General features: G+C 42.8%; 1 protein-coding gene across 2 annotated transcripts in view; it reads left to right on the forward strand.

Annotated features, from left to right (window-relative positions):
* FGD3 (FYVE, RhoGEF and PH domain containing 3) overlaps nucleotides 1-11568 on the forward strand; it is a 190304-nt gene extending 178736 nt beyond the window's left edge. For both annotated transcript variants that reach the window (XM_073351571.1, XM_073351572.1), the window contains exons 18-19: nucleotides 2818-2958; nucleotides 10175-11568. In XM_073351571.1, coding sequence (XP_073207672.1) covers nucleotides 2818-2958; nucleotides 10175-10399 — 366 coding nt within the window. In that variant the 3' untranslated portion in view covers nucleotides 10400-11568. The remainder of the gene's footprint in view (nucleotides 1-2817; nucleotides 2959-10174) is intronic.
* Nucleotides 11569-23618: the final 12050 nt, after the last annotated feature.

Here is a 23618-nt window from a genome sequence, read left to right on the forward strand (position 1 = left end):
GTGGCAGTAGCAGAAGAGTTTTGCCCTCTGGAGTAGGGATGTTGCGAGTGGTGGAGAGGAGTGGAGACTGCTGATAGGGTACGAGCGGCTCCTCTGCTGATAAGAAAGGTTCTGAGCATCAAAGAGTCCGCAGTGTGCCCATGAAGATGCCAGAGGGTCCTGGCAGCATCTGGGAGGTGCAGAGGTACCAGTGGAGTGGGTGGAGCACGTGCCAGTGAGTGTTCTGGATGTCTGGGTACAGGGGTTGTCGTTGGTACCATTGGATCATGTTTGCGCCTGGCCTTACCCTCCTCACAGGGAAGCTTGGGCACTGGTTCAGCCAGATCCGTACGTGACATCTCACCTGACCCGGCCCAGCTTGGGGAAGAAATGCTTGGGAGCAGTCCGCAGCAGGGATCTGCTTTTGTGCCTGTGAAAGTGTTTTTACTCTCATGCCGGGACTTGTCCTTGGCTTTCGATACTGATGGTTCCGGGGCGTGCAAGGTGCAGTGAGGGGCACTCAGCGTCGGTTACAGTCACTGTACAGGGTGGTCCGCCGGTCCCAGATCTGAGTGCCTTAGTCTCAGAGCTTCCTCCATCAAGTTCTTAAGGAAGCAGAGCTCTTGAGCTTCCTGGGTTCAGGACAGGAAGGACATGCAGATGGAGCAGCGCACTGTGATGTGTGCCTGGTCCAGGCAGTAGAGGCACCATTGGTGATTGTCTCTCACAAAGAATGAACGTGGGCAGGAAACGCAGTTTTTAAATCCCAGAATCTCAGGCATAGTCCCCCAGGGAGGTTGGACAGTCCCCAAACAGGGAAAGAAACTACACTAACTAAACTAACTCATCTACCTACACTAGAAAGACTATCTACAACTATCTACACTGAATGAAAGGTAGATCACGCTCTTAGACAACTAAGGAAGGAATAGGAGTTCTGATTCAGGCCATGCGACGGTAAGAGGGAACTGGGGAGGCATTGACCCACACAACCTATTATACCCTCAGCCAGGAGCATGAAGGGGTGCACTACACAAGTGTGGGTCAACGGACACTGCTAAGAAATGCTTCTGGACTCAGGCACATGGTCACATGTGCACTCACATGTGGAATATACATAGGGACCATCACTCGAAAAAGAACCACAACTAATAGTGTGATGAACAAGGCTGGTGCAGAAGGGAAGGCTGATGGATTTCTGAGTTTGAGGAGTATGGAAGGATGGTATCCTGAGGTACAGGTACTGGAAAGCCATTTTGCCCGGGGTGGGGTGGGGGTAGGGGGGCAGAATGTTTGTGTATTAATGATCAATATGCTTTGACACTCCTTGGAGGGTACCCAGGGCTGTGAGGCACCTTGCTACCACTTGCCCTTAACATGAGGGAAGTTTTTTCTGTGCCTACCAGGGGTCAGCTCCCCAGCTCCACAGGCATCACAAGCACACGCCTCCTGGCCTGGGCAGGCCTCAATCTGTCTACAGGTTGGTGATACGGGTGTGTTCCAACCCTCGAGCCTTCCTAGCGTCCTGCTGGAATGTCCAGCCCCTGGTCCACTAAACACTCGCAGAATACAGACTTGCTGCTCCCAAAGGAACAGTACACACCAGCTTACCAATGTCAGCTCAGGATCACTGGTCCACTTGACACACAGCACTTAGATATGTTTATAGTGGAAACAAGTACCAGAGAATAGAGATTCAAGTGATATCAAGTAAAAGTATTTGAAACAAATGGTTACATGTAAAATAAAATTGTCACATGCCTTTTATAACCTAATCTTAATTAACAAAATACTGTCTTGCTGAATGAAATGTAGCTCACCAAAAGTCTCCGCAGTGTTTTCCAGGCAGGTTGGCTGTGACCCTCCTTTCATAAGACAGAATATGCTGATAGTTCATCTCCTTGATGAAGGATCCCGGGTGTACATCAGGACCCCCAGTTATACCCTTCAAATCAATTCTCTTCATTCATAAACAGGATGCCACCCCCTGCTGTTTTTTTCTGCAGTTCTCTCACGTGAATTCAATTCTCTTCATTGCTCAGTAATGCAAATAGACTTACAATGACCAGCCAGAGAAAGAAGCATCTACCAGCCCCTGCCTGAATGGAATCTGTTACCACCTTTTGGTGACCTGTCTTAATTCTTGTACCTTAAGAACATAGTTTTCAGTGCAGGTACATAACTCCTTAAATATCATCCATCCATACATTTCACTATGATTATGATGACCAGTAAACTTCTGCCTCTTGGAAGAGACCTTATGTGCCATCCTTTGGCAAACTAGTATGTAGATACCTGACCCAGATGATTGCTGTAAACTATAGTGTGTATCCCTTATGCCCTCTGCCATTAAGAGGTCCCTGGCCCACATATGCCTCAGTCATACTCTCGTACTCTCTTAACATTGGTGTAAAAGGAACTACTTGATGGTGAACCCAGAGCTCTTACACATCCTTGCAGCTGCTCTGTGCCTTTCTGATGGAGTTCACTTGTGCTGAGACACCTTTTTCATTAATTTTAAATCTCCTCCCAGCCTACTGGTGCTAAGCAAGAAACAAGCTGTATCATCTTAATTGCTTTTCTCAAATTACACGGTGGAATTTTAACTCCCCAGTCATTGAGAACAATAGTTCAGCACCTAACTCTGAGTACCTAGGAACATACTATATCTTGATGATACATTATGCTAATTAAACTCTTGTACAGGTATGAACTACTCAGCATTTGCCCTTCTGAATCACTTGGCTGTGTATGACTAAATATTGTACTTAATGTATAATTGTAAGTATCCGGACCACATAAGCATCCGTATAAGCAGCTCCTGTTTTCTTTTTACAGAAACCAAACTTTTTGGCAGCTGAAAACAGCCTTTTCAGCAGCCGCCTCCTGTTCCTAGACAAAGGGAAGACTTGGTGCAAAATGTGTGTCACCATCCCCAAGACTGAACCTCTTGTCTTGTATCTACATGGAGGAAGTCAGGTAAAAGTGATATTAGCGCTGAGTGACATCCGAAGCTAGAAGCATAAGTTTAAGTATGTCAATCTGCGAAATAGGACAAAGGATTTGGCTTACTTTCAACAACAGAAATTAATTTGGCAGTCTGAATTTAGCACAAAGCCTCAGAGATTTCAAATTTCCTTCTTATCTGGAGATGGAGCTTATGAGATTTTAAGCAAATGTCTAGGCTCACATCTCTTTCTAAAAAATATAGCAGAAAAGAAGGATAAATCAATGATAATTATTTCAGTTAAGATTTATATTCCTAAGGTTTCAGAAAGGCGTATTTTCAAAATAGATACTAAAAGGGTTAATGACCTGTTATATGGAAAATACATAGGACTTAGAAAATACATAGGACAGCAAAGTGTTTCTGATAGGATGGTGTTGCTTTAATCCTTTTTTGATTAATGCTATTCCAATTCTGGGTTGATGTTAGATGGATTTACACAAATTCAGATGTTCTGAAGGATGGGTGAAGTGAACTCTGTGAAATGAAAGCCATATGTCTTAACAGCATCTGCTCTAGGGCTGATGTTATTTTTTTTTTAATTGTTTCTTTGAAAATGATTGGGGGAATACACTGTGGTAAGTTAGGTGCTTACTTATGCAATGTACGTTTTTTAAAACAAAAGTTAAATTTTTTTGCAAAGGTACTCAGACTAAATGTAAGATGATGAAATCAAACCCTCCATTATTGCTGGAAAAGTAGAACAACCATGCTGAAAGTAGAAGTCCTTCAGATTTAGCTGTAGTAGCACAGCTCCACATCTCATTTATTGTTATGTGCCAGTGGTCTTGTTTTAATCTGTGTTTGGGGGGAGCATTTGGGCCAAATTCAGCTCCTTGTTTCCACTGTGCAACTCCAGAGATGTCAGTGGATTTACTTTTGGTTGGCACCAATTTATCTAATAGTAAATGAAAACGTATCTTCTATGGGTGATGTACTGTGAGTGCTTTATTTTCCTTAGTTATTGTGACTGTGTGTTATCCATGTGTTGTAGAACTGTAGGAAAATAAAGCTTCCATATAACACGTGTAAATATGTGTAGCTCACCCTCAAAGACATGCATTCTATTCATGTCCTATTGGAATGGATTTTTAAGCTCACTTTTTGTAGTGTTTTTATGTGTAATATTTAGGAAGCTGGAAACTTCAACTGAAGGATATGTGTATATGATATTGGCTTTGCTTCAGCTGGAACTCAAACTGTGGAACAGGGTAGCCTTCCAAACCATTTTACAGGCACTCAGCTGCCATATTTCCATTCTAGCACCAGGGCCTGCATAGCTGAAATTGTCAGTTTGAAAAAAGAAATCACCTTGGACATGAGACTTAAATGAATACAGCAAAACCTAACCTTTAGATCTCACCTGGAGTCTGTTTTGGGTAGAAGAAGTTTTTAAAATAGTGCAGAAAATATTGTTTCCCATAAAAATTAGACAATTGAAGTGAAATTCATCCAGTGCAGAGTTCCAGCATGATTTCTGTGTATCACTTGAGTCTCATTTAAACTCAGGTTAAGTGGAACATAGGCCTTACGTGATGAATTTCTCTGCAATTTCACCTTCAGGGGACATTATATGTTATAGGGTTCAATATGAACTAAATCCTCTGTTTGGGACAAGTGTTGCCCCCTTCCCTTTGCAGGCGTAGGGTGCCCTGAACGCAGCAGAATGGATGTATTTCCCCTCTGCAAGACTGAGTGGGATGTAGGGACCTCCCACCAGAAGTCCCTGTGTGCTGCACAACTCTGTTGTCTTCAGTTTCTACATGTACCCCAGTGCACAGAGGGGCTTGGGGGAAGAGCCCCAGATCTATTGACCTTTTCTGCTCAGAGGCAGAGTACATCATTTCCAGAGCATACTGCAAACGGGAGGCTGCAGTATTTGCTGCAGAGCAGCTCCACTCCCACAATGTGACTTGGGAAGAGGATTTCTGTCTCTTATCACACAATCCAGTGTCTCAGCACCGCACTAATAATTCATATCAGACAAATCAGTTCCATTGGATGCACAGCAGAAGAGAAACAGCTATAACATGCAAAACTTTTCAACATATGTGGGTTGGGGAAATGAAACTAATGCCTGGAGACTGGGGGAATTTCTACATAATCAAAGGTTTCAGAGTAACAGCCGTGTTAGTCTGTATTCGCAAAAAGAAAAGGAGTAATTGTGGCACCTTAGAGACTAACCAATTTATTTGAGCATAAGCTTTCGTGAGCTACAGCTCACTTCATCGCATGCATACTGCGTGCATCCGATGAAGTGAGCTGTAGCTCACGAAAGCTTATGCTCAAATAAATTGGTTAGTCTCTAAGGTGCCACAAGTACTCCTTTTCTTTTTACATAATCAAAGGCACCATATTCTTTCCTCCTTGCCCTGCCACACTTAATCTTGAGCTATTCTGGGGAAGCGGGTACCTTTCACACTAGGCATTAGTTTGATGACTGTATAGAACATTCATTAAATCCAAAGGTGAGTACTTCTGACTATTCCAAATATAGGATAAATCACCCCCCAAAAAATCCCATACAGGGCAAGGTTAATCCAGCTCACATTCAGTAACAAGAACCATAGATTTCCTATCAGAAATCAACAATTGCTGGCTGGAACCATAACAATGAAAATGAGCCCTTATTTCAAGATAGCATCCCCCCACCCCCTCATGTGCTTCCCAGCACGTTTGGCAAACTGAAGGGAAACAATTACAGAGCAATCTATTCCGCATTCCCTCATATAATCCAAATGTTCAGTATAATTCCAAATGATATATTATACAATGTACTTACATTATCTGATAATAATAAATAAATAAAAGCTCTCCAATTCAGATTAATAGATTCCACAACAATTCTTAAATGTTATTTTCCTGGACATCACTAGTGTTTTAGATGGCAATCCATTTTGTATAACACTCCCATCCCATCCCTCATAAATCTCCTTTGTGGTATTGCTACTTATGGTATACAGAAATAACAAGGCATGAGATTAGCAGTGGTGCCCCCCAAATTTTCATAGTTTGTAAGTGCCTTTTAAACATTTAGGACTATAGGAGGCACCTCCTCTAATTCCTGATATATAGGATCCTTGACCCTAGCTGCTGAATAAGATATATAGCCCTCCCTCTGAGGCCTACAGGAGTCTTTTCATTCACTTCCGTGGGTTTGGGATCAGTCCCTAGGTGCACAGGGAGCTAGTAGGGGGAAAGGTAAGGAATTCTTCAAGGCATTGAGACTCCACAAAGGTGTGTGTGTGGGAGACCCAATAAAGAAAACCCATCATTAGGAATCTTTATATCTATTATTATTCATTATTGCGGCCAATGGCTTATTTTCCCTCTATTTATATGTAACTCCTCTTAGCATTAATGGGAGCTATGCTAGTGTATTCAGAGGAGCTAAAATGGTGCTCACTGACTGAGAGAGCCCCGTTAGGAAGTGGACTTGAGTTATTTGCATGAAATCCCAAGTCCTGCATGTTGTAATTACCAACGCCATAATGTTAAAAACAACAAATAAACCTACGGTTAATGTTCAAATTACTAGAATCCTACAGATGATAGACAGTAACACCAAAATGGTGCATGCTGCGTGTGATTAGTGACAACGCTCGATACCCGTTTGATTTTAGTTTAACACAGTTTTATCTATCATTTTGCTAGGAGAGAGAGAGAGAATTCTCTTGAGTTCGATTTGATAATTTCTTGCTACCATGTAGTCCAAAGTATTCCTTTCATAAATGTCACAATACACAGCAGGCCACATCCAGTAGATGTTTACAAATGGCATGTGAAATGCACCGCTATGCAGATGACCAGCATGGCGAGGCCTAGGCTCCGCATAACGCTCAATTTAAAACTTAAACAGGAAGGATGCAAGTGGTGCACACCTAGAAATGATGGGATAATACGAAGTGCAAGAATTCTAAAAAAGCTCCTGAACCCTTAAAGAGAACTGTATATATGTGCCCTCAAGTAAGGGCCTGATTCTACAAGGTGCTGAGTGCCCTCTATTTCCACTGACTTCCATTCCAGCAGTCAACGGGCAGGACTAGCCCCTTATAGATTAGTGTTGCAGCTGCACAAAGGTAACCCAGATTCCCTTCCTTTTGTTTCAATAGTGTCCACAACCTTGGGCCACCCAGAAGTTTATATACAAAAATACACACACACAAAGTAAATCTACTTAGAGAAGAAACAAACTGGTCAAATTAAAAGAAAAAAAAAAAGATACATGCATTGTTAACTTTAAATGTGTCTGTTAGTATTGTGCAGGAATAGCAGATACAGCCCAAACATCAATTTATTCTTACACTGTACTTCCGGACTGCAAAAGAGAAGAATTTTCCAGTGCTGTCAGTGACCTTCAGTTTAATCATGATAAATATTTAATCCTTATTTTCTTAAATGTTAACTACGAGATCAATGAAGCAGACCTGGGGCCTGAGTCTGGCACGTCTTCACTGCTGCGGAAATGAATGTGCTTGTATTACACCCACAAACCCTGTATTTACTTGCTTCAACTAGGCCCATGCCACCAATGTATATCACAGAATCAGAGAACATCAGGGTTGGAAGGGACCTCAGGAGGACATCTAGTCCAACCCCCTGCTCAAAGCAGGACCAATCCCCAACTAAACCATCCCAGCCAGGGCTTTGTCAAGCCTGACCTTAGAAACTTCTAAGGAAGGAGATATCACCACCTCCCTAGGTAACGCTCAGTCTGTGCATGCAAATACAACGGGTGCATTGTTTTGTAGCTACAGCTTAGGTGTCAGTGTCTAGAAATTTTCCCTGGATTGATATTTCACAATAACGGTGTATCTAAAATCAGAACCAGATACTTCGATCTTTTACGGCCATTTCACAGCAGTCTCCCAGTGCAGTGCTACCCTAATGCACATGGACCTGCCCATTGAAGGATACTCCCTATGAAGATGAGTTCTAGGTGGCATAGAGCCATCGTAACAGCTTTTTTGTTGCCACTCCCCAGTTATAGCCATGGCTGGGGTGCCCCAATGTTCTGATATTTCCCTGCTGCTTGAATAGTTCCTTGGGGCCTTTTGCTGTTGGTGCAGTTTACAGTAGCATTCACACTGTTCTAATCAGCTTTAGAAGACCAGCCTTGTGCTGAGCCATTTGAGACCTGGAAGCTGCAAAGCCGCTTTGTCCTTCTCTCCACCCCCTCTTAGCTGGCCTAGAGGATTGAGCCAGCATGTTCAATGAAGAGGTTAACTTCAGCTTTACAAAACCAAACTCGAGTTGAAGTAAATCTTGCTCGTATAATACTATTGGTATGCAAATCAGGCTTCACATGCTAATTTAATAAAATGAGTTTTATCTCCATAACTATGTATGCTCACATACATTGACTGCATGAGATGCTACACGAATTTGAATTCAGGTGTTAAACTTTTAAGATCACCCCAAATCATATAATCATCCCTTGGTACCAGGGATGGAATTCCCTTATAAACATGCTTTTGGCAGGATAACCTGCTCTAACATTCTCCCCATTTCACAGATGCTATGGCACAGAGAGAGCTCAAGCCCCAACTTTGGTGTGTAACATTTAGGCTGCTAAGTAAAATGTTCTGATTTCCAGAGGTGTGGAGTATCTGCAGCTCCTGCTGAACTCCTGTAGATTGAGCTCCTGGGGCTGCTCAACATCTGTGGATTTAGTCATTTGGCTTTAGGATCCCACTTTTGAAACTCCTGGCCTATGTCACTGGACAAAGGCCACAAATACGGTCAGGGTCAGCTGAGATTAGACTCTTGCACTGTCTCCTGCTAGGTCCACTAGATCATGGTGCTCTCATGCTATTGAGGTGCCTCCCCTTGTGGCTCAGCAGAGGAGTTGGTTCATCCTCAAGCACATGGATGGTAGTGAGCTTATGGCAGCCCTGGTAACATCAGTGCTATTCCTTCAATCTCTGAACTCGTCTCCAGGGTCTTCTCAGAAATCCAAGAATCTCTGGGTCTGATTTTTCTGGACTCCAAAGCTGTGGAAGTGTGAATAAAGCTTTCAACCCCAGTGATTGGTGAATGAAAGCTGGGATTCTTCTGTGTACTTCTAGGATCCCCCCACAAACTAGAGGAGAACTACAGTTATTCTTTGTTGCTTGCAAAAGCCAGCTCTGCGTACATGACCTCCAGTTAGCCATAGGGATATCTTGTTGGGATCTAGGAGAATCGCATTTGGTCATCCTTGGTTGGAAGCATAGACTGAGCTAATATAATGTTTGAAGAGGGACTAAAGGCGGAAAATACCAGGTTTCCAAAGGAGTGTAGTCATAGTTGAAATGCTACAGAAATCCCTAGCCACTGCCTGAACAGGGAGAGTCTGTTAAATGAAAATAAGAACCACTGAATCATTTAAAAAATAAAATCTAGATTTAAAACCATTTTTGCTGTACAGGTCAAATTCTGTGTCAGCTTGTACCCTGAGCTATTGCACTGAGCTCAGTGCAAGTCAGCTGTTGCACTGAACTCAACGCAAGTCAGCGTAGAACGTGGCCTGGGGTGACATACGGTGTGCACCCGTGTGTGTATATAATACATGTAATTATTTGTTATAAAACAATATAAGAAAGGTTTGTCACCTAATTAGATACAATAAGGGTATGTCTGCACTTTGAGTGAAGGTGTAATTCCCGCTGGAGGAGACATGCCCATGCTACCTCTCAGGGAGCAAGCACACTAAAAATAGAATGCAGCTGCAGCACTGGGAGGGGCTACTTATCCGTCCAAGACCCTAGCTATGTACTTGGGTTGGGGTGGCTGGCCCCTCCCACCTCCATAGCTGCATTTTGTTTTTAGCACACCAGCTCAATGAGGGCTGGTGCAAGCATGTCTCCACGAGCTGAGAATCACTCTTTTTCCCCCCCCCCACCCCACTTGACGTGCAAACGTACTCTAACACGCTTATAAAACTGTGTTTTGAATTGCCATATGGCACCCTAGCTGTAGGTTGTGACCGATGGTATTTTCTTGGTGTTTTGAGCTGAAGTGTCCCCCTACCTGTTGCTCCAGGTAGATCTTAATTAGAAAACCATTGGAAAATGAGTTCCCTCAGATCATTCTTACATGTTGGTGAGAGGAAGCCTTTATATTCTGTGCATTGCCTTTTTTTCCCCTCTATTTCAAATGCTATATTTTGGAGGGGTTTCACCTTTGCCTTTCCCCCCTGTGTCTTAGGATGGGCAGACTCCACGTGCTATACCTCTGCCTGGATACGCAGTCAGTTTACCAAGTTCTGGTGAGAAGTTTGAAGTGAAGCACGTTTTTAAGCTTTGCCAATCCCAGCAAACTATATATTTCAGTGCAGAGGATGAAGAACAGCAAACAAAATGGATGGAAATTCTCACCAAAGCAGCTAAAGGGGAGACTGAAGATATAGCTGAAGGAATTGGTCACCTGTAGAGCAAGCTCCATTTAGTTTCTTTAGTACATGCTATAAACCATCACTTGAATTCAGTATTCATAGCACTTTGAATCTGTATGGCTTTATATTTTCATGAGTCCGCATAAGAATTTCAGTGTTTTCTCTGCTTTCATTGTACATTTATCACGTACAGTGCTAGCTGTCTGGCATATATTATGTTAAAGGAAAAAGTAATTGTAGTTGTTGAAAGTGTTTATGCTGGTTTTACATAAAAAGACAAGGAGAAAAGCATTAATTTTATCAAAGGTATCAGAAAACCATCAGTCTCTTGTTTTCCTAAATGTATATTTTTTCAATCCTTTCAATTGCTGTTCAGTGCAGGATGTGTATAGTCTGTGATTAGTTATATAAATGCTGCCTTTAAGGTAAATGTTGTAAAGGCTTGTGGCTGGCCACTGACATTCCGTTCTCTGTCCTTTCCCTTCTGATAAAATGGTCTTTGTGAAATGCAAGCAATGTACTGAATTTTTTCTTTTGCTAAAAGTGTTTGTCTCTGCTATTTTGAGATGACATGTTCACAAAATGAATACTGTAGAAGAGACTTCTAATAACTACTGCAAACCATGCAGAAAAGAACATTGAGAAGCCGGATTAATATTAATCACTTATGTATAATTTTTTCTCTTTTGAAAACACCTTCCTTATTTCATTTTATGAGCCCATTTTAATGTAAGTGAACAAACATTTTATACTGCAAACTGGGATGTGACCAATAAACAAGAACATTTTTAGTATACACCGTACAAAAAGGTGACTTTTTTGTTGTTGTATTGGTTAACTTTAAAGTAATCTGGGATTTATTTATATAATTTGTAAATAATGTTACATAAGTATTTTAAAACGTTTTAAAGGTTTTGCGCTAATAACCGGATTTAGTTCATAGAATAAGAGATTTGTATTAATTCAATTTGTAATTTAATTTTCCTGTTTACCTGTATTTGTTATTTTCACACTTAAGTGCTTATCTATTTAAATAAAATCCATGCAGTTAACACCTGAGCCAGATCTCCAAGATACTGAAAGCTTTAGATCAACATTTAACATAGGTATAGTATGAGAGTAATGTCTATTTCTAGTGATAGCAATCGTGTAGTGCTGATATGCAAGGAGAAAAATGAATAAAGTGTCACATTACTGTAATTTTAAACGGTTTCATTTAACATTTGTTTCCTCTTCAGACTTCTACATTTTCTAACTGACATTTGTAAAAGAGGAAAGCTGGTCCACGTAGCCAGAGTTTGTTAACAGTGTCAAAAATTAAGGTTCTGCACCAGTGAGTATTTCCCTTATAAAAAAAGCCACTCTGCTGACAAAGGATTCAGTTGTTTTCTACTTTGAATGAATGAATCCCTGTCCGTAGCTTTAATGGTAATCAAGACCTACAGTAGTAAAAAATCAAACCCATACACGTAATGAGCTGCCCGTACAGCTTCATGCAGTTGTGCCCACCATCACATTACTGTGATCAGAGCTGGTCAGAAAATGGAAAATCTTTTTTTTCAAATGTTCTCAAAGTTATTTTTGCTGTGCAGGTTTTGAAAAGACATTATTTTTTTATTTAATTAATTTTTTAATGAAAATTTTTTTGTTTTGCAATATGTCGTTGCTCGCCCCTTTTTTTGCCATCAAAAAAGGGAAGGAAGAGAAAAAGACAGGTGACAAACCAAAAGAGAGAAAAGGTGATTTTTTTCCAGCTTTATCAAGAAAACAATCTTAAAAAAAAAAAGAAGAAGAAAAAACCCAACCCCCCCATGAAAATTTTTTTTATTTAGAGCTGGTCCACATTTGACAAAATCCATGTCTAATCATCCTAAATTCCTCAGCTCAGCACCTCCTCAAATGCTCTGAAAGCATTTTCTGGCGAATCTGGGAGGTCAGCATATGAGTGTACTGGCAGGCCCAAAGGGGAAATGTGGCCCAGAGTCAAGGATCCCTCGCAGAGAATGCCCTACCAGCAACTATTCCCATTTAAAATGAGATTGGGCAGGTTTTTGCCTGGAGCATCTCAGCCGATCGTGACTCTCTGCAGAGAGAGGTGGTGTTTCATGTAACCAGGCCCCAAACAATGTAGGGCTTTATAGATTGAAGCCAAAAACTTAAATTCCACCTGAAAATCAACAGGAGGCCAGTGCAGATTCCAGAGCTCTGGTACAATTTGACCTCTGCATAAAAATCCTTTCCCTCCAGAAACAGCCTAGAATCTAACAAGACCCTGAAATCGCAGACTTGTGTTACACTGGGGCCTCATTCCATCAGTCAGGGCTGCCAAGATAACCTGTCATAAGTCTGCCAGGGTATGTCTACAATGCAAGAACAATAAAAAAAAAAACCCCTGCAGCAGCAAGTCTCAGAGCCTGGGTCAGCTGGCTCATGCTATGAGGCTAATAGCCGTGTAGGCGTTCCTGCTCAGGCTGGAGTCTGGTCTCTGAACCCAGCGAGCGGGGAGAGTCTCAGAGCCTGGGCTGCAGCCCAAGTGGCAATGTTTAAACTGCTATTGTAGCCCTGTAGCACATGCCCAAGTCAGCTGAGCCGGGCTCTGAGACTTGTTGCCATGGGTTTATTCCCCACCCCATGTAGATGTACCCGCAGTTCCTTTCCTCAGTCTACAGTGTTCCTTATCTTGTCTGGACTGAATGTTAGAGCCTGATCCCGCTTCCACGGGAGTCAATGGGACTCTCTCCGCTGACCACAGGCAGGGTTGCACAAGACCCTTAGGGTATGTCTACACTGCAATGTAAGCCTGTGCTTAAGGTTAAACCCCTTGAATCTACACTGCAATTACGCTAACCCAAGGCTTGAACCCAGGGTCCCAGGACCCGCAGGGCTGAAAGTCCGAGCTCGAGTCAAGCTGGGTCCAAGCCCTGTTGTTTTACAGCGTAGCTGCAACCCCACTTGACTCAGGTCCTGGAAATCATTCGGAAGTATCCCACAATTCCATGGAACAACTTTCTTATTCCTCTTTATCCCAACAATCTGATGTGCCCTCTATTGAAAACGGAAGCCCCCTGCCCCCTTTGCAGACAGCAGCAGCTCAGGTCAGCGTTAACCCATTCTGTTCTCATCACCAATCTGCAAGCACACTGTCAGAGAGCCTCCTGGGTTTGAAATAGAGAGCAAACTGATCAAGACTTTTGCGAAGCAAGCTGCTTCCTGGTAACGTGCAGGAGAGGCAGTAAAAGTTTTCCCACAGTGTACCATGGTCCTAGAGCTAGAGTGGCCAAATTTCAGGGGGGCGGGGCTAGGGACTCTGTTGCATGGTTACTTTGACTCAGGTCTGCGCACTGAGCCCTAGGTTTGAGCACAGGTCAGAAAATTCCTATTGTAGGGTTAAAATACAATGTAGATGCTCAAACCCAGGATTTCCTAACATGAGTCAGCTGACTCAAGTCCCACTAACCCTGGGCTTACCTTGCAGTGTAGACACACATTTGGTGAGTTAGCTTCATCCTAAATCCAGTGTTATGCAGGCCTTGGGTCCTTCTTTCCTCTTCTCAGGTCCTCTTGGTGAGTTGCAAGCTGGATGGTCTGGGAAGTGGTCCAGTGATTAAAAGGGTTGAGACTGGGAAAGGTTTGACTCTAATAATGTGTACCTCGTTAAGAGTTGTAGACGCACATTATTCCGTGTTTCCTGTCATCTTGGTTAATCCACATACCCTGCTGTGTCAGGAAACCAGACTCGTCTGTCTTACACACTTGTGCAAATGAGGACTTTATTAAAAACAAATCACTCCAGTATCTAGCTTTGCATGATGATATGTATACCAAGATTGCCATCAGCTAAGTCAAGCAGAGTTCACTAATTCTCAGAATTAGCATCCTCCATTTGGTTGTATGACCTATGTCAACGGTGTGCTAAGACTTGCTAGGTATAATGGTAATGAGGCGAGCATATTTTTTTTTAATGCTGAGTGATAAACTAGGAAAACAACTTTTTTTTTTACATTGTGTGGTATGGATATAATACAAGTAAGAAACTGTCTGCATTACATACTAATAGTAATTCAAATCTTTCCTTTATTTACATGCTGGTTCAAAGAAAGATAAATGAGAATAACCATTAAATGAGCAGGCAATTATCAGCCCTCCACATCAGCACCAAAGTGCAAGATATCATTTTGCCTTTATTAAAATCTGAGACAATGATACCAAAACATTTGTTTCCTGAGTCTGTTTCTTGTAGTCTTTTCCATATTTGTATCCTATTACAGTTTCCCAGAAACAGGTGCACAACAGGTACTGAAAATGTAGATTAAAGTTTGTGGTTAACCTATGTGATGCATATTTCACTTCCTGTGCTGTCTTTCACTTGTAATACTGAGTGTTAACTGCTAAATATAAACGGCTGTGTATCTTGTAAACCTACTTATGCTAGTATGTTGCTTTTAAAAAAAAAAACTTATCTAACCTTTCTCTTTTTCTGTTCTTCAACCCATATGTGGCTTTTTGTTTGCCTGGAGCTCTTGTCTGTTTCACTTGGCTGAGCAGTCTGCAGGGCCTGAGGAAGCTTGACTGAGTTGAGTGATTACATTTTGCTGTAAAATGTAAGGATCATAAAATAAACTCTTCAGAAAGCAGTCACTGGCCATCCACATATGCTGTGTGATCAATAATCACAGAAGATTAGAACAGGAGGAATGTCAAGTTCTTTGGTGTCATCCCTTACGTAGAGGACTTGCTCCAATCTCTGTCAAAAGAGAATGCATTTAAATACGTTTTCCCCTATTGCATGTTGTGAGTGCTAAAATAAATTGTAGGAATATTATTTAGTTTGTTTTATTTTGATTGAGAGTAAAATGTAAGAAAGTGCACCCATTCCACTAACATTGAATACATCATACTATCAAAGTGACTTAGTTAAAACAGGGACGAGATAAGAGTGTGATGTATAATGGCCGACGGTAATTCAAAACCACATGGCTGAACAGGAAGCACATGCCTATGCAAACGTTCTAGTCAGAGGCAGCGTGGTGGAGAGTGGTGAACACAGCACTGGATTAGGAAGTTCTGAGTTCTAACCCAGGCTTAGGATAACATCTCTGTGCAGGAAGGGGATGGGTTCCTTGTGTAAATCCTGTAATTTCTCTATATTTCTCCTTAGTTCACTGTCCAGTTGGAGAGGATTTCACTGCAGTCCAAAGTAACTGCTTAAAAACTAGTGTGCAGACTCACAAGCCAGGGAAGGAAAATTCAAAAATCCTAACATCCTTTTCCTCAGGGCTTGCCCCTCATTTCCAAAAACACAGCTTACAGCCAGCACAACAAACTCAAACTTCTGGGTAACAACCGCCTGAGGCCTAGCCATGTGGAGAAGAAGAGAACATAACCTTCCCTCATGACAGCCTCCTTTGCACCAGTTTTCCCTTTTCTTTAATAATCCCACCCAGATCAGCATGGTGGAAGGCAGAAAACTGGTAATGCTTTTACACTATGTCACACACATTCCCAAAATAGTTGCTCTGTGATATCTTGTGCCGCCAGATCCTAAAACGAGGGCCGTAATGACTGGGAACTAGAATGCATGCTGTAGTGTGTTCATTTCTGTTACTGGAAGAGACATATGGAAAATCTCAGTCTGAGGTGGTGCAGCTGGGTGCAAGACAAGTGATGGTAAGTGCCCACTGACTGTCAGACCTCGCGTGGATAAGGGCAACATTGCATGACGGGTTTGTCTGCAGTGTCGTAGTCATCTTGGTCCCAGGATATTAGAGAGACAAGATGGGTGAGGTAATATCTTTTATTGCACCATTTTCTGTGGGGGAGAGAGACAAGCTTTTGAGCTACACAGGCTGAAAGAAGAGCTCTCTGGAGCCCAAAAGCTTGTCTCTTTCACCAACAGAATCCCTATGATGGCTTTAGTCACTCGTTATTAATCTCATGCTCACGTCACTTTAACCTACTTTCCCCTTTGGTAAAAAGCCTACTATTGACTCACACGACACAGGGGCTAAGAGTTCATCTAATTAAACACTGATTTGCAACTCTTAGTTGCCATTTGTATAGACGTGTGATATTCTTTGTTCTCAGCACATCTGTTCTGAAGTATTGGCATATTCCTACAGACATGAGTCCGTGGGCTCTTTCTGCACTAATTCCAGGAGCATCCCAGCTCACCTCATTCGCTTTATCAAATTTAACAATGGATTTAATTTGTCCACTAGGGAAAAAAGTATGTTGGATTTGTGACATTCTTTTTCTAGTTAAAGAAAGTAAAAGCCAGGTGAATTCTTTGTGTCTAGAAAGGGGATAAATCAGGGATTTAATTAAAAGCAGCAGAAGAAACAACTTGGAACTCAGTACTAAAAATGTATAATAGAAGAGTAGTGTCCTTATGTGTGGACTCTGCAGATTACTCTCTCTAATTAGAGAAAAGTGGCATCAGCTCCATCACTTTCAGACCCTCCAAATTAGTTCTGTGGGTGTTGTTAATCTGCATGTCCCGTGTTACGTGGCTGAATGCGGCGGCATGTCTCCAAAGGTGATGCTGCACAGCATCATACCTCAACAAACCAGCAGGGAAATATGCACCGCAAAGAATGCTGGCCTGGTCAATGTTCATTCCTGCAAGTTCCTACTCTGTACTGTCAACCTACCCTCGCGTAGTCACCAGGCATTCTGCAGGTTGTAGGCAAATGGTGTCAAGGAGTACATGGAAGCCCAAGGAATAACACAAGCCAGCACTGTGCACAAATATCTTAGCCCCACAAGATACGCTAGAAGAGAGACTTCGAAAATCTGCAGTTTGGAGGACCATGGCCCCTATTTACATAGTAGGGCAAAACCCAACCCATGCTCTGATTCGTGGTTCCTTGGAAACTCCACAAGTATCAGCTCTGAGTTTCCCAAGTATATTTCCCATTCCTCTAGGTTTTCGGCAGAAGAGGTTTGTGGTTGTGGAGAGTATTTTTTGTTGGGAAAGGTGAAAATAATGCAAAAACAGCTGTTCTTGTATGGGGAAAAGTCAAGTTTTTCCTTTTTAAATTAAAAATGTTTGGGGCTGGCAGGAGTCATTCCTGAGTAACCCCCTTGAGACCAATGGAACAACACTGGAGTATGTGAGAGAAGAATCAGACCGCTGGCTTTCAGAGGTGGGAAGAACGAACCTGATCTTTGTTGTTTCAATTTATATTTGGAACCCATTAATGGTGCCTGTCATCACCTGCAGTTTCCATGTGTGTTCTGCCAGGGTGCTTCTGTGACAGGACCTAATCGTGAACTCTGTTTTGTATTGCAACCTCCACCTTAGCTAACCTTCATCCTGACTTTCATTATGTAACCTTCATATTGGATTAGAATGTCCAGTTTGAATGAAGAGGAGTACTTGTGGCACCTTAGAGACTTTGTTAGTCTCAAGTACTCATTTTTGTGAATACAGACTAACATGGCTGCTACTCTGAAACCAATTCTGACCGTCTCTCAACTACTGACCCAGCACCATGGGGCAGTGGACAGTCTATAAAGACGCCTCATGGGGGAAGGATCCGGAATTTTCCGGTTGGAGCACCTGGGCAAAAAGGGAAAGAGACTCTATCTGTGGGGGAGCGGTTTCTCTGACCAGGAGGGCTGTCCACATGCCAGAAGTCTGGGCTGGAAACAGAGAGAAAGTAGGTGGGACTCTGTCTAGTCTGAAATCTAGGCCAGAACTCAGATTTGTGGAAGGCACAAGATCAAACTAGAAGAAGGAATGTGTCAGGACTGTTTGTTATTTTGCAAAGATCTGTAACTCTCTAATGCTTTCTTAAGAGTAAAGTTCCTGTGGTTCAGAAAATCCTTTGCTAACTCTGTGTTCATGTTTGCCTGTTACTTTGTCCCGAAAGGGTTAATCGAGAAACTCAGCGTGCCCACAAGGTAGGGCTCTAAGGGAACACGTATAAGCAACTGGGGGCTCAAGAGAGCTGATGCACTAGTACCATTGTTTAAGGCGGCTGCACTGTGGATCCCCACATCCCATGGAAGGGGTGCAGACATGAGGTCTGCACCTGGAAATGTGCCTTAGAGACTCAGCTAAGAACTGTGACCTGACTCTGCCCAGACCTGCTTGCCTTAGGAGCATGTGGGGTACAGCAATTGGGCCAGGTTCATTTAGTGGTCTGACTTATTGGAGATAAGAGAGAGGAACATTCCACATCTCTACTACTAATCAGAGTGGCATGAAACTGTAGAAGTCTTGGAGTCAAATGGGGGAAGTGGTTTCTTTTGAGCTATATTGAGTGATATGGTGCTGGATGTAAGCAGAAATCATGTTTAAACCTACTAAGAGATTTAGATTGGCGGAATTGAAACTGAGTTTGTTGAGGATTTGTGTTGCCTCTTTTTGACTTGAGCAGCTGGTCAAAGTTAAGTGTGCTGGGGTTGTTCCATTTGCAGTAGCAATTGATGAAAGAGCCTGGTATTTTCTTTGATGCAGCTGTGTTTGTTTACAAAAAACATACAAAGTCTTGCTTCTCCGAACACAGGAGGAACCAAAACCAAAAGAACAGTTTCTTGGCTAATGAGGCATGAGGCTATAAGCTAACACCAGGCCCAAAAATGCACGCTCTAACTTTTCCAGGGTCACAAGGTGCCTACAGGTGGCCGCTTGGCTTTCTTGCTTTTTGCCTCTGCCTCTCTCTGTTCTGTCTGTTCTCAGTTTTGGTGTGTTCGGCCTTACCACACACACCCCCACGCATAGTAAGAACAATACCCAGTAGAGCCCTTTGCCCACAGGGTGTTCCTTCCTGGGCCTCATCTGAGGTGTGTCCCCTTAACTGTCTCTTTCAGCTATCTTAAAATAAGGGCACGGTGACGCATATTTTTTCAATCTGGTTTTAACTCAGCTTGTAACCAGGTTTAGCCGGGCTCACAACGGCATGCTACCTTATGTTGATCTGTGGGGGCGGCTGAGCTGAAATCTTCAGTGGGACGTTCTATAAGACAAAATTCAAAGTAGGGAGGACAGTAGCTGCCTTTTTTTCAGCAAAAGTTTAGAGGCTGTAGGAATTGCAAATAACTGCTTCTGGGAAGAGCAATAAATCAGTCTGGATTATCTCTGTTGACTTAAAAAGAAACCAAAACCTGAAACCAAAACCCAAGCTGCTATTGAAAGGGAGAGGATCCTTACCTACAAATGGTGCATTAAATTTAATGAAATAACAAGGGTGTGACAATAACAGGCACAAAAGAAAAAAAAGCTAAATAACTAGAAAGGCTGACATTCCGTCCTTAAATCAACCCATTGTTCCTGGGCTTTGTAAGGGCTCTGGTGACCTACCATTCAGTGCTGTGTGTGATAGACTGATAATCTTGTAAGTAAATGGTGAAAGGCCAGATCCTCAGATGGTGGTAGCTGGCGTAACTCCGCTGACCTCAATGGAGTGGTGATTATTTACACAAGCTGGGGATCTGGCCTGAGGTGTCAGCTTTGACTTTCAATTCTTTAGCTTTGATAGTGCACTGTAATCTTTTGCTAAATGTGTTGTTTTGTAATTTCCTTACTTGTTTTATAACAAATATACTTGATGGCAAGTTAGTACATGTCATTTATGGAGGAGGATCGTAGGACTTGGGGAGCAGCTGTATGTGTATGTGAGTGTATGTGTACACTGCAGTCAGAAGCGTGATTAAAGCTAACAGGGGCATAACCTCCCCTAGCTGCACACTAGTTAGCATGGCAAAAAATAGTAATGAGGACACAGCAGCACAGGTTCTACAAACCCAGACAGGAACCCTGGGTGTGTACTCTCATTACACCTCTGATCGCAGGATAGACCTACAAGTTTGTATGGAAGTGACCGATCTGAGGCTATTCTGGCCACAGGTTGTATCCCCCAGGTTGTGGTCCCGGTTCCTGAGAGTGCCTTACATTTAAGACATTGAAGGTCTATAGTGAGATAGATATCTATACACCTTATTATTACTACTATGCTTCCAATCTACACTGTCTCAGTATTTAGGTGACACTTGTCAAAGTCCTGTCCCAGCATGGATTGGGCTTGTTGTAAAAATTGGGTTGGATTCTTTGAGCATTCTGAAGCCCTGATCAAGAATAAAGAAGGGTGGGGGAAAGGTCCCCCCCCCCCCGCTCAATGGCAGATGTCAATAAAGAAAAGTGACACTTACTACTTCACACCCAGGATTTGTGACCTTGGTTTCAGGACTAAGAAGTAGAACTGAGTGAATTGTGGATATTTTGGTTTGGGTGCTGAACCAAAAAAAAAAGGGTTCAGACCAAACCAAAATGGAACTTTTTCGGTTTTCCTCCCCAAAACAAAAGACTAAATGAGAATTTATTTTCAAGTCAAACAAAACATTTTGTTTCACCCAAAACAATTTTTTTTCAGTCTTTCACTTTGGGATTTTTTCACTTTAAAAAAAAATGAGCTAAATTTCTTAATGAAACACTGTTTTGCAACAAAAAAGGTGAAGCAGTTCATTCTGAAATTGTCAATGCAATGTGAAATAATCCCGGTTTGTTTTCGTTTTTTGGCTGAAACTGTTCAAGCAATTAGCCCCAGATTTGTGAATTTTTACATGCCCCAACACTATGTTTTTGGGCTCAGTGTCTATTCACTGAAAAAAAATCACCCAGCTCTACTCAGGAGTTTCCCAATCTGCATGAGAGATTCCTGGTCCAGCACCCCACTGCTTATAGCTCCCACACCACCCTATTCCAAAATATGGGCCTCTCCAGCTACCATACACCTTAACTTAGTAGGAAGTGCCTCCGCACGATTGCCTCCCTGCTCTAGCGTTTGTGCACCTGGAACACACTATTTCCAGACTGTATGTTCCTCCTTCAGGATTGACCTGCCCTGTACCCAAAGCCCATCTAGACAATGGGACTGCAGAGTTCCATTGCTCTATTTTCGTACATATACTGCCGTGTATGCACCTGGCCTGGGGAGCTGTGACTGGATTTATGGGATGGGTGCCACAAAGCACAGGAACAGCAGAGGCTGGAAGGAGGCTATGTGGAGGCATGCTGAAATGGCTGGAACAGCCTGGTTAATGTAATGAGGAGCACGTCAGGAACAAACAGCTAGAGTGTATAACATTGAAATATTTTAGTCCTGAAAACAGAGACTTGTAATGAATATAGTTATGTAACCTTAACTGTAAGTGGTGCTACCAGCTCTTCCTATAGTATTGTGTACTGTAGCATGTAAAGAGCGAGCGAGCTTGTAAATATTCAATGGTTTGCCTTATGTTGTATTTTGTTTGTTTCACTGATTTTCTCCAATGGTTCAGTCCATCCCGTGGATGTGCTTATACATCATGAGGGGCAGGAGTTGCGCCTCACACAAATGCCTGCAGGTGTCATGCTGGATGGCCAAAAGCTGCCCTCATCACCACTGCTTGATAGTGCCTTGGTAGAGCTTGGATGACAGAGGAGATGAGGAGCTTGCTGCTTATAGTGGTATAAAGCTCTTACAGCTAATGATGATGATTTTGTGCTTTGTTTTGTTGCTGAACTAACAGTCTCTGTCTCGTGTTTCCCACTAGGAGCCAGAGATGGGCATGAGGTTGCTCTGAAGAAGAGTCTCGGAAGCTGGGACTAGATGGATCACTTGATAATTGCCCTGTTCTGTTCATTCCCTCTAAGAAGACTGGGTACTGAGCTAGCTGGACCCTTGGTCTGACCCAGTGTGGCCGTTCTTATGTCCTTATCTCTATTGGAGTCTCCCTGAGGGCCAGCCAGTTTGTCCATCTCTTTCCTGTGTCCTGTACCCTTGTACATATAGGACTGCAGGGAAAGAGCAAGCAATGAGTGGGTGCTGGAGCTCCAGGGAGTGGTAAGTAAGGAGCTAATTCTTATCTCAGTCATGGAGAGTAGCCCTGTTGTGGATCTTCTTTTACTCATGTCCCTTTAGCTGTATTCTATATTTCAGGTCTCAGGAACTTGGGGGTGGAGGCTGAGGCAGCTGCATCGTTGCCACAGCAACCCCTATCCCCAAGGGATGTTGTGTGCATGCTTCCTAATAATTATTTTGTGTTTGTGTGGAAGGGAGTTGACAGGTGATAGTCGCTGCTCTGTGTTCTCAGAGCTGCCACTGATGGGTGGCCAGGAGCAGTGCAGGAATGTGCTGGGAGCACCAATTGAAAAAGGAAAAGCTTCACGGTCTGTGCTTCCTGTCTACACTAGTACTTCAAAGGCTTGAACTAAACTGGGGTGAGAACTGGTGCCACTCTCCTAGTGTGACCCCTTAGGAGTATGTCCCTATGGATAGCTAGATGCCTGGATTGGTAGTGTGATTGCCAAAGTAGTCTGGTGAAAACAGAGCTTTTGTTATACGTTAATATCAACCTGACACTGGTACAGGGCCACAGCCAGAGCACACGGGGACAAGAAGCAGAAAGTAGGGTTGCTACGTTAATTGCTCAATAGCATCCCACCCTGTTGTATCTCGTTGCTTAATTTCACTCGTTGTGTCATGCTGTGCCAATAGCTGTTGCACAGATTTGGGAATCTCAGATGCTTGATACAAAGGGACATGATGGATCTGCTGCTTCCTTGGCCAGGATGTGAGGGAGCCCTGTGAGGGAGAATTTCAGAGCTGATCATAACAAATGACTTCAAATCCACAGACATATTAGAAATACAGGAGGTGATGAATTACAGGTTAAGAAACCACAACAGAAAATATTGGTTTCCTGCAGTCTGGAAATTATCCGCAATTACTAGAAGCATGCATGACTTTTAAACAGACAAGTCCAAAGGGATGTAAGAGGAATGTAAGAGGAATGTAAATAAGTAATGCACATGGATACAAATGGTTAGAAGAGAATGGAGCCAAGTTTAATGGAAACAGCAATCCTGAGGACAAGAGCTTATGTTTTTTTTAAAAAAGTACGTGTGTTTAACCAAGAAGATTGTTCCCTTCTCCCTTCATGGTTTAATCAAAACTCCAAATGCTGCAAAGGTAAGAGCTGATGGAGTAGCTCCAGCAGACATGCTGTGGGTGGGGTGGCCAAAGCATTGTGCCCTGCCTGATCAGGCCCCAAACAGGCAGCAAATCCCTAAGCGTGCCTGTTCGCAAGAATATTTTATCTGGCATTTCACTGTCCTCTGAGCAGGGATGTCGTGGTGATGGGCACTGTCAAGGTTCCTTCCCCACTCTGAACTCTAGGGTACAGATGTGGGGACCTGCATGAAAGACCCCCTAAGCTTATTCTTACCAGCTTAGGTTAAAAACTTCCCCAAGGTACAAACTTTGCTTTATC

This window comes from Lepidochelys kempii, chromosome 7, assembly GCF_965140285.1.
Source record: "Lepidochelys kempii isolate rLepKem1 chromosome 7, rLepKem1.hap1, whole genome shotgun sequence".
NCBI lineage: Eukaryota > Metazoa > Chordata > Testudines > Cheloniidae > Lepidochelys > Lepidochelys kempii.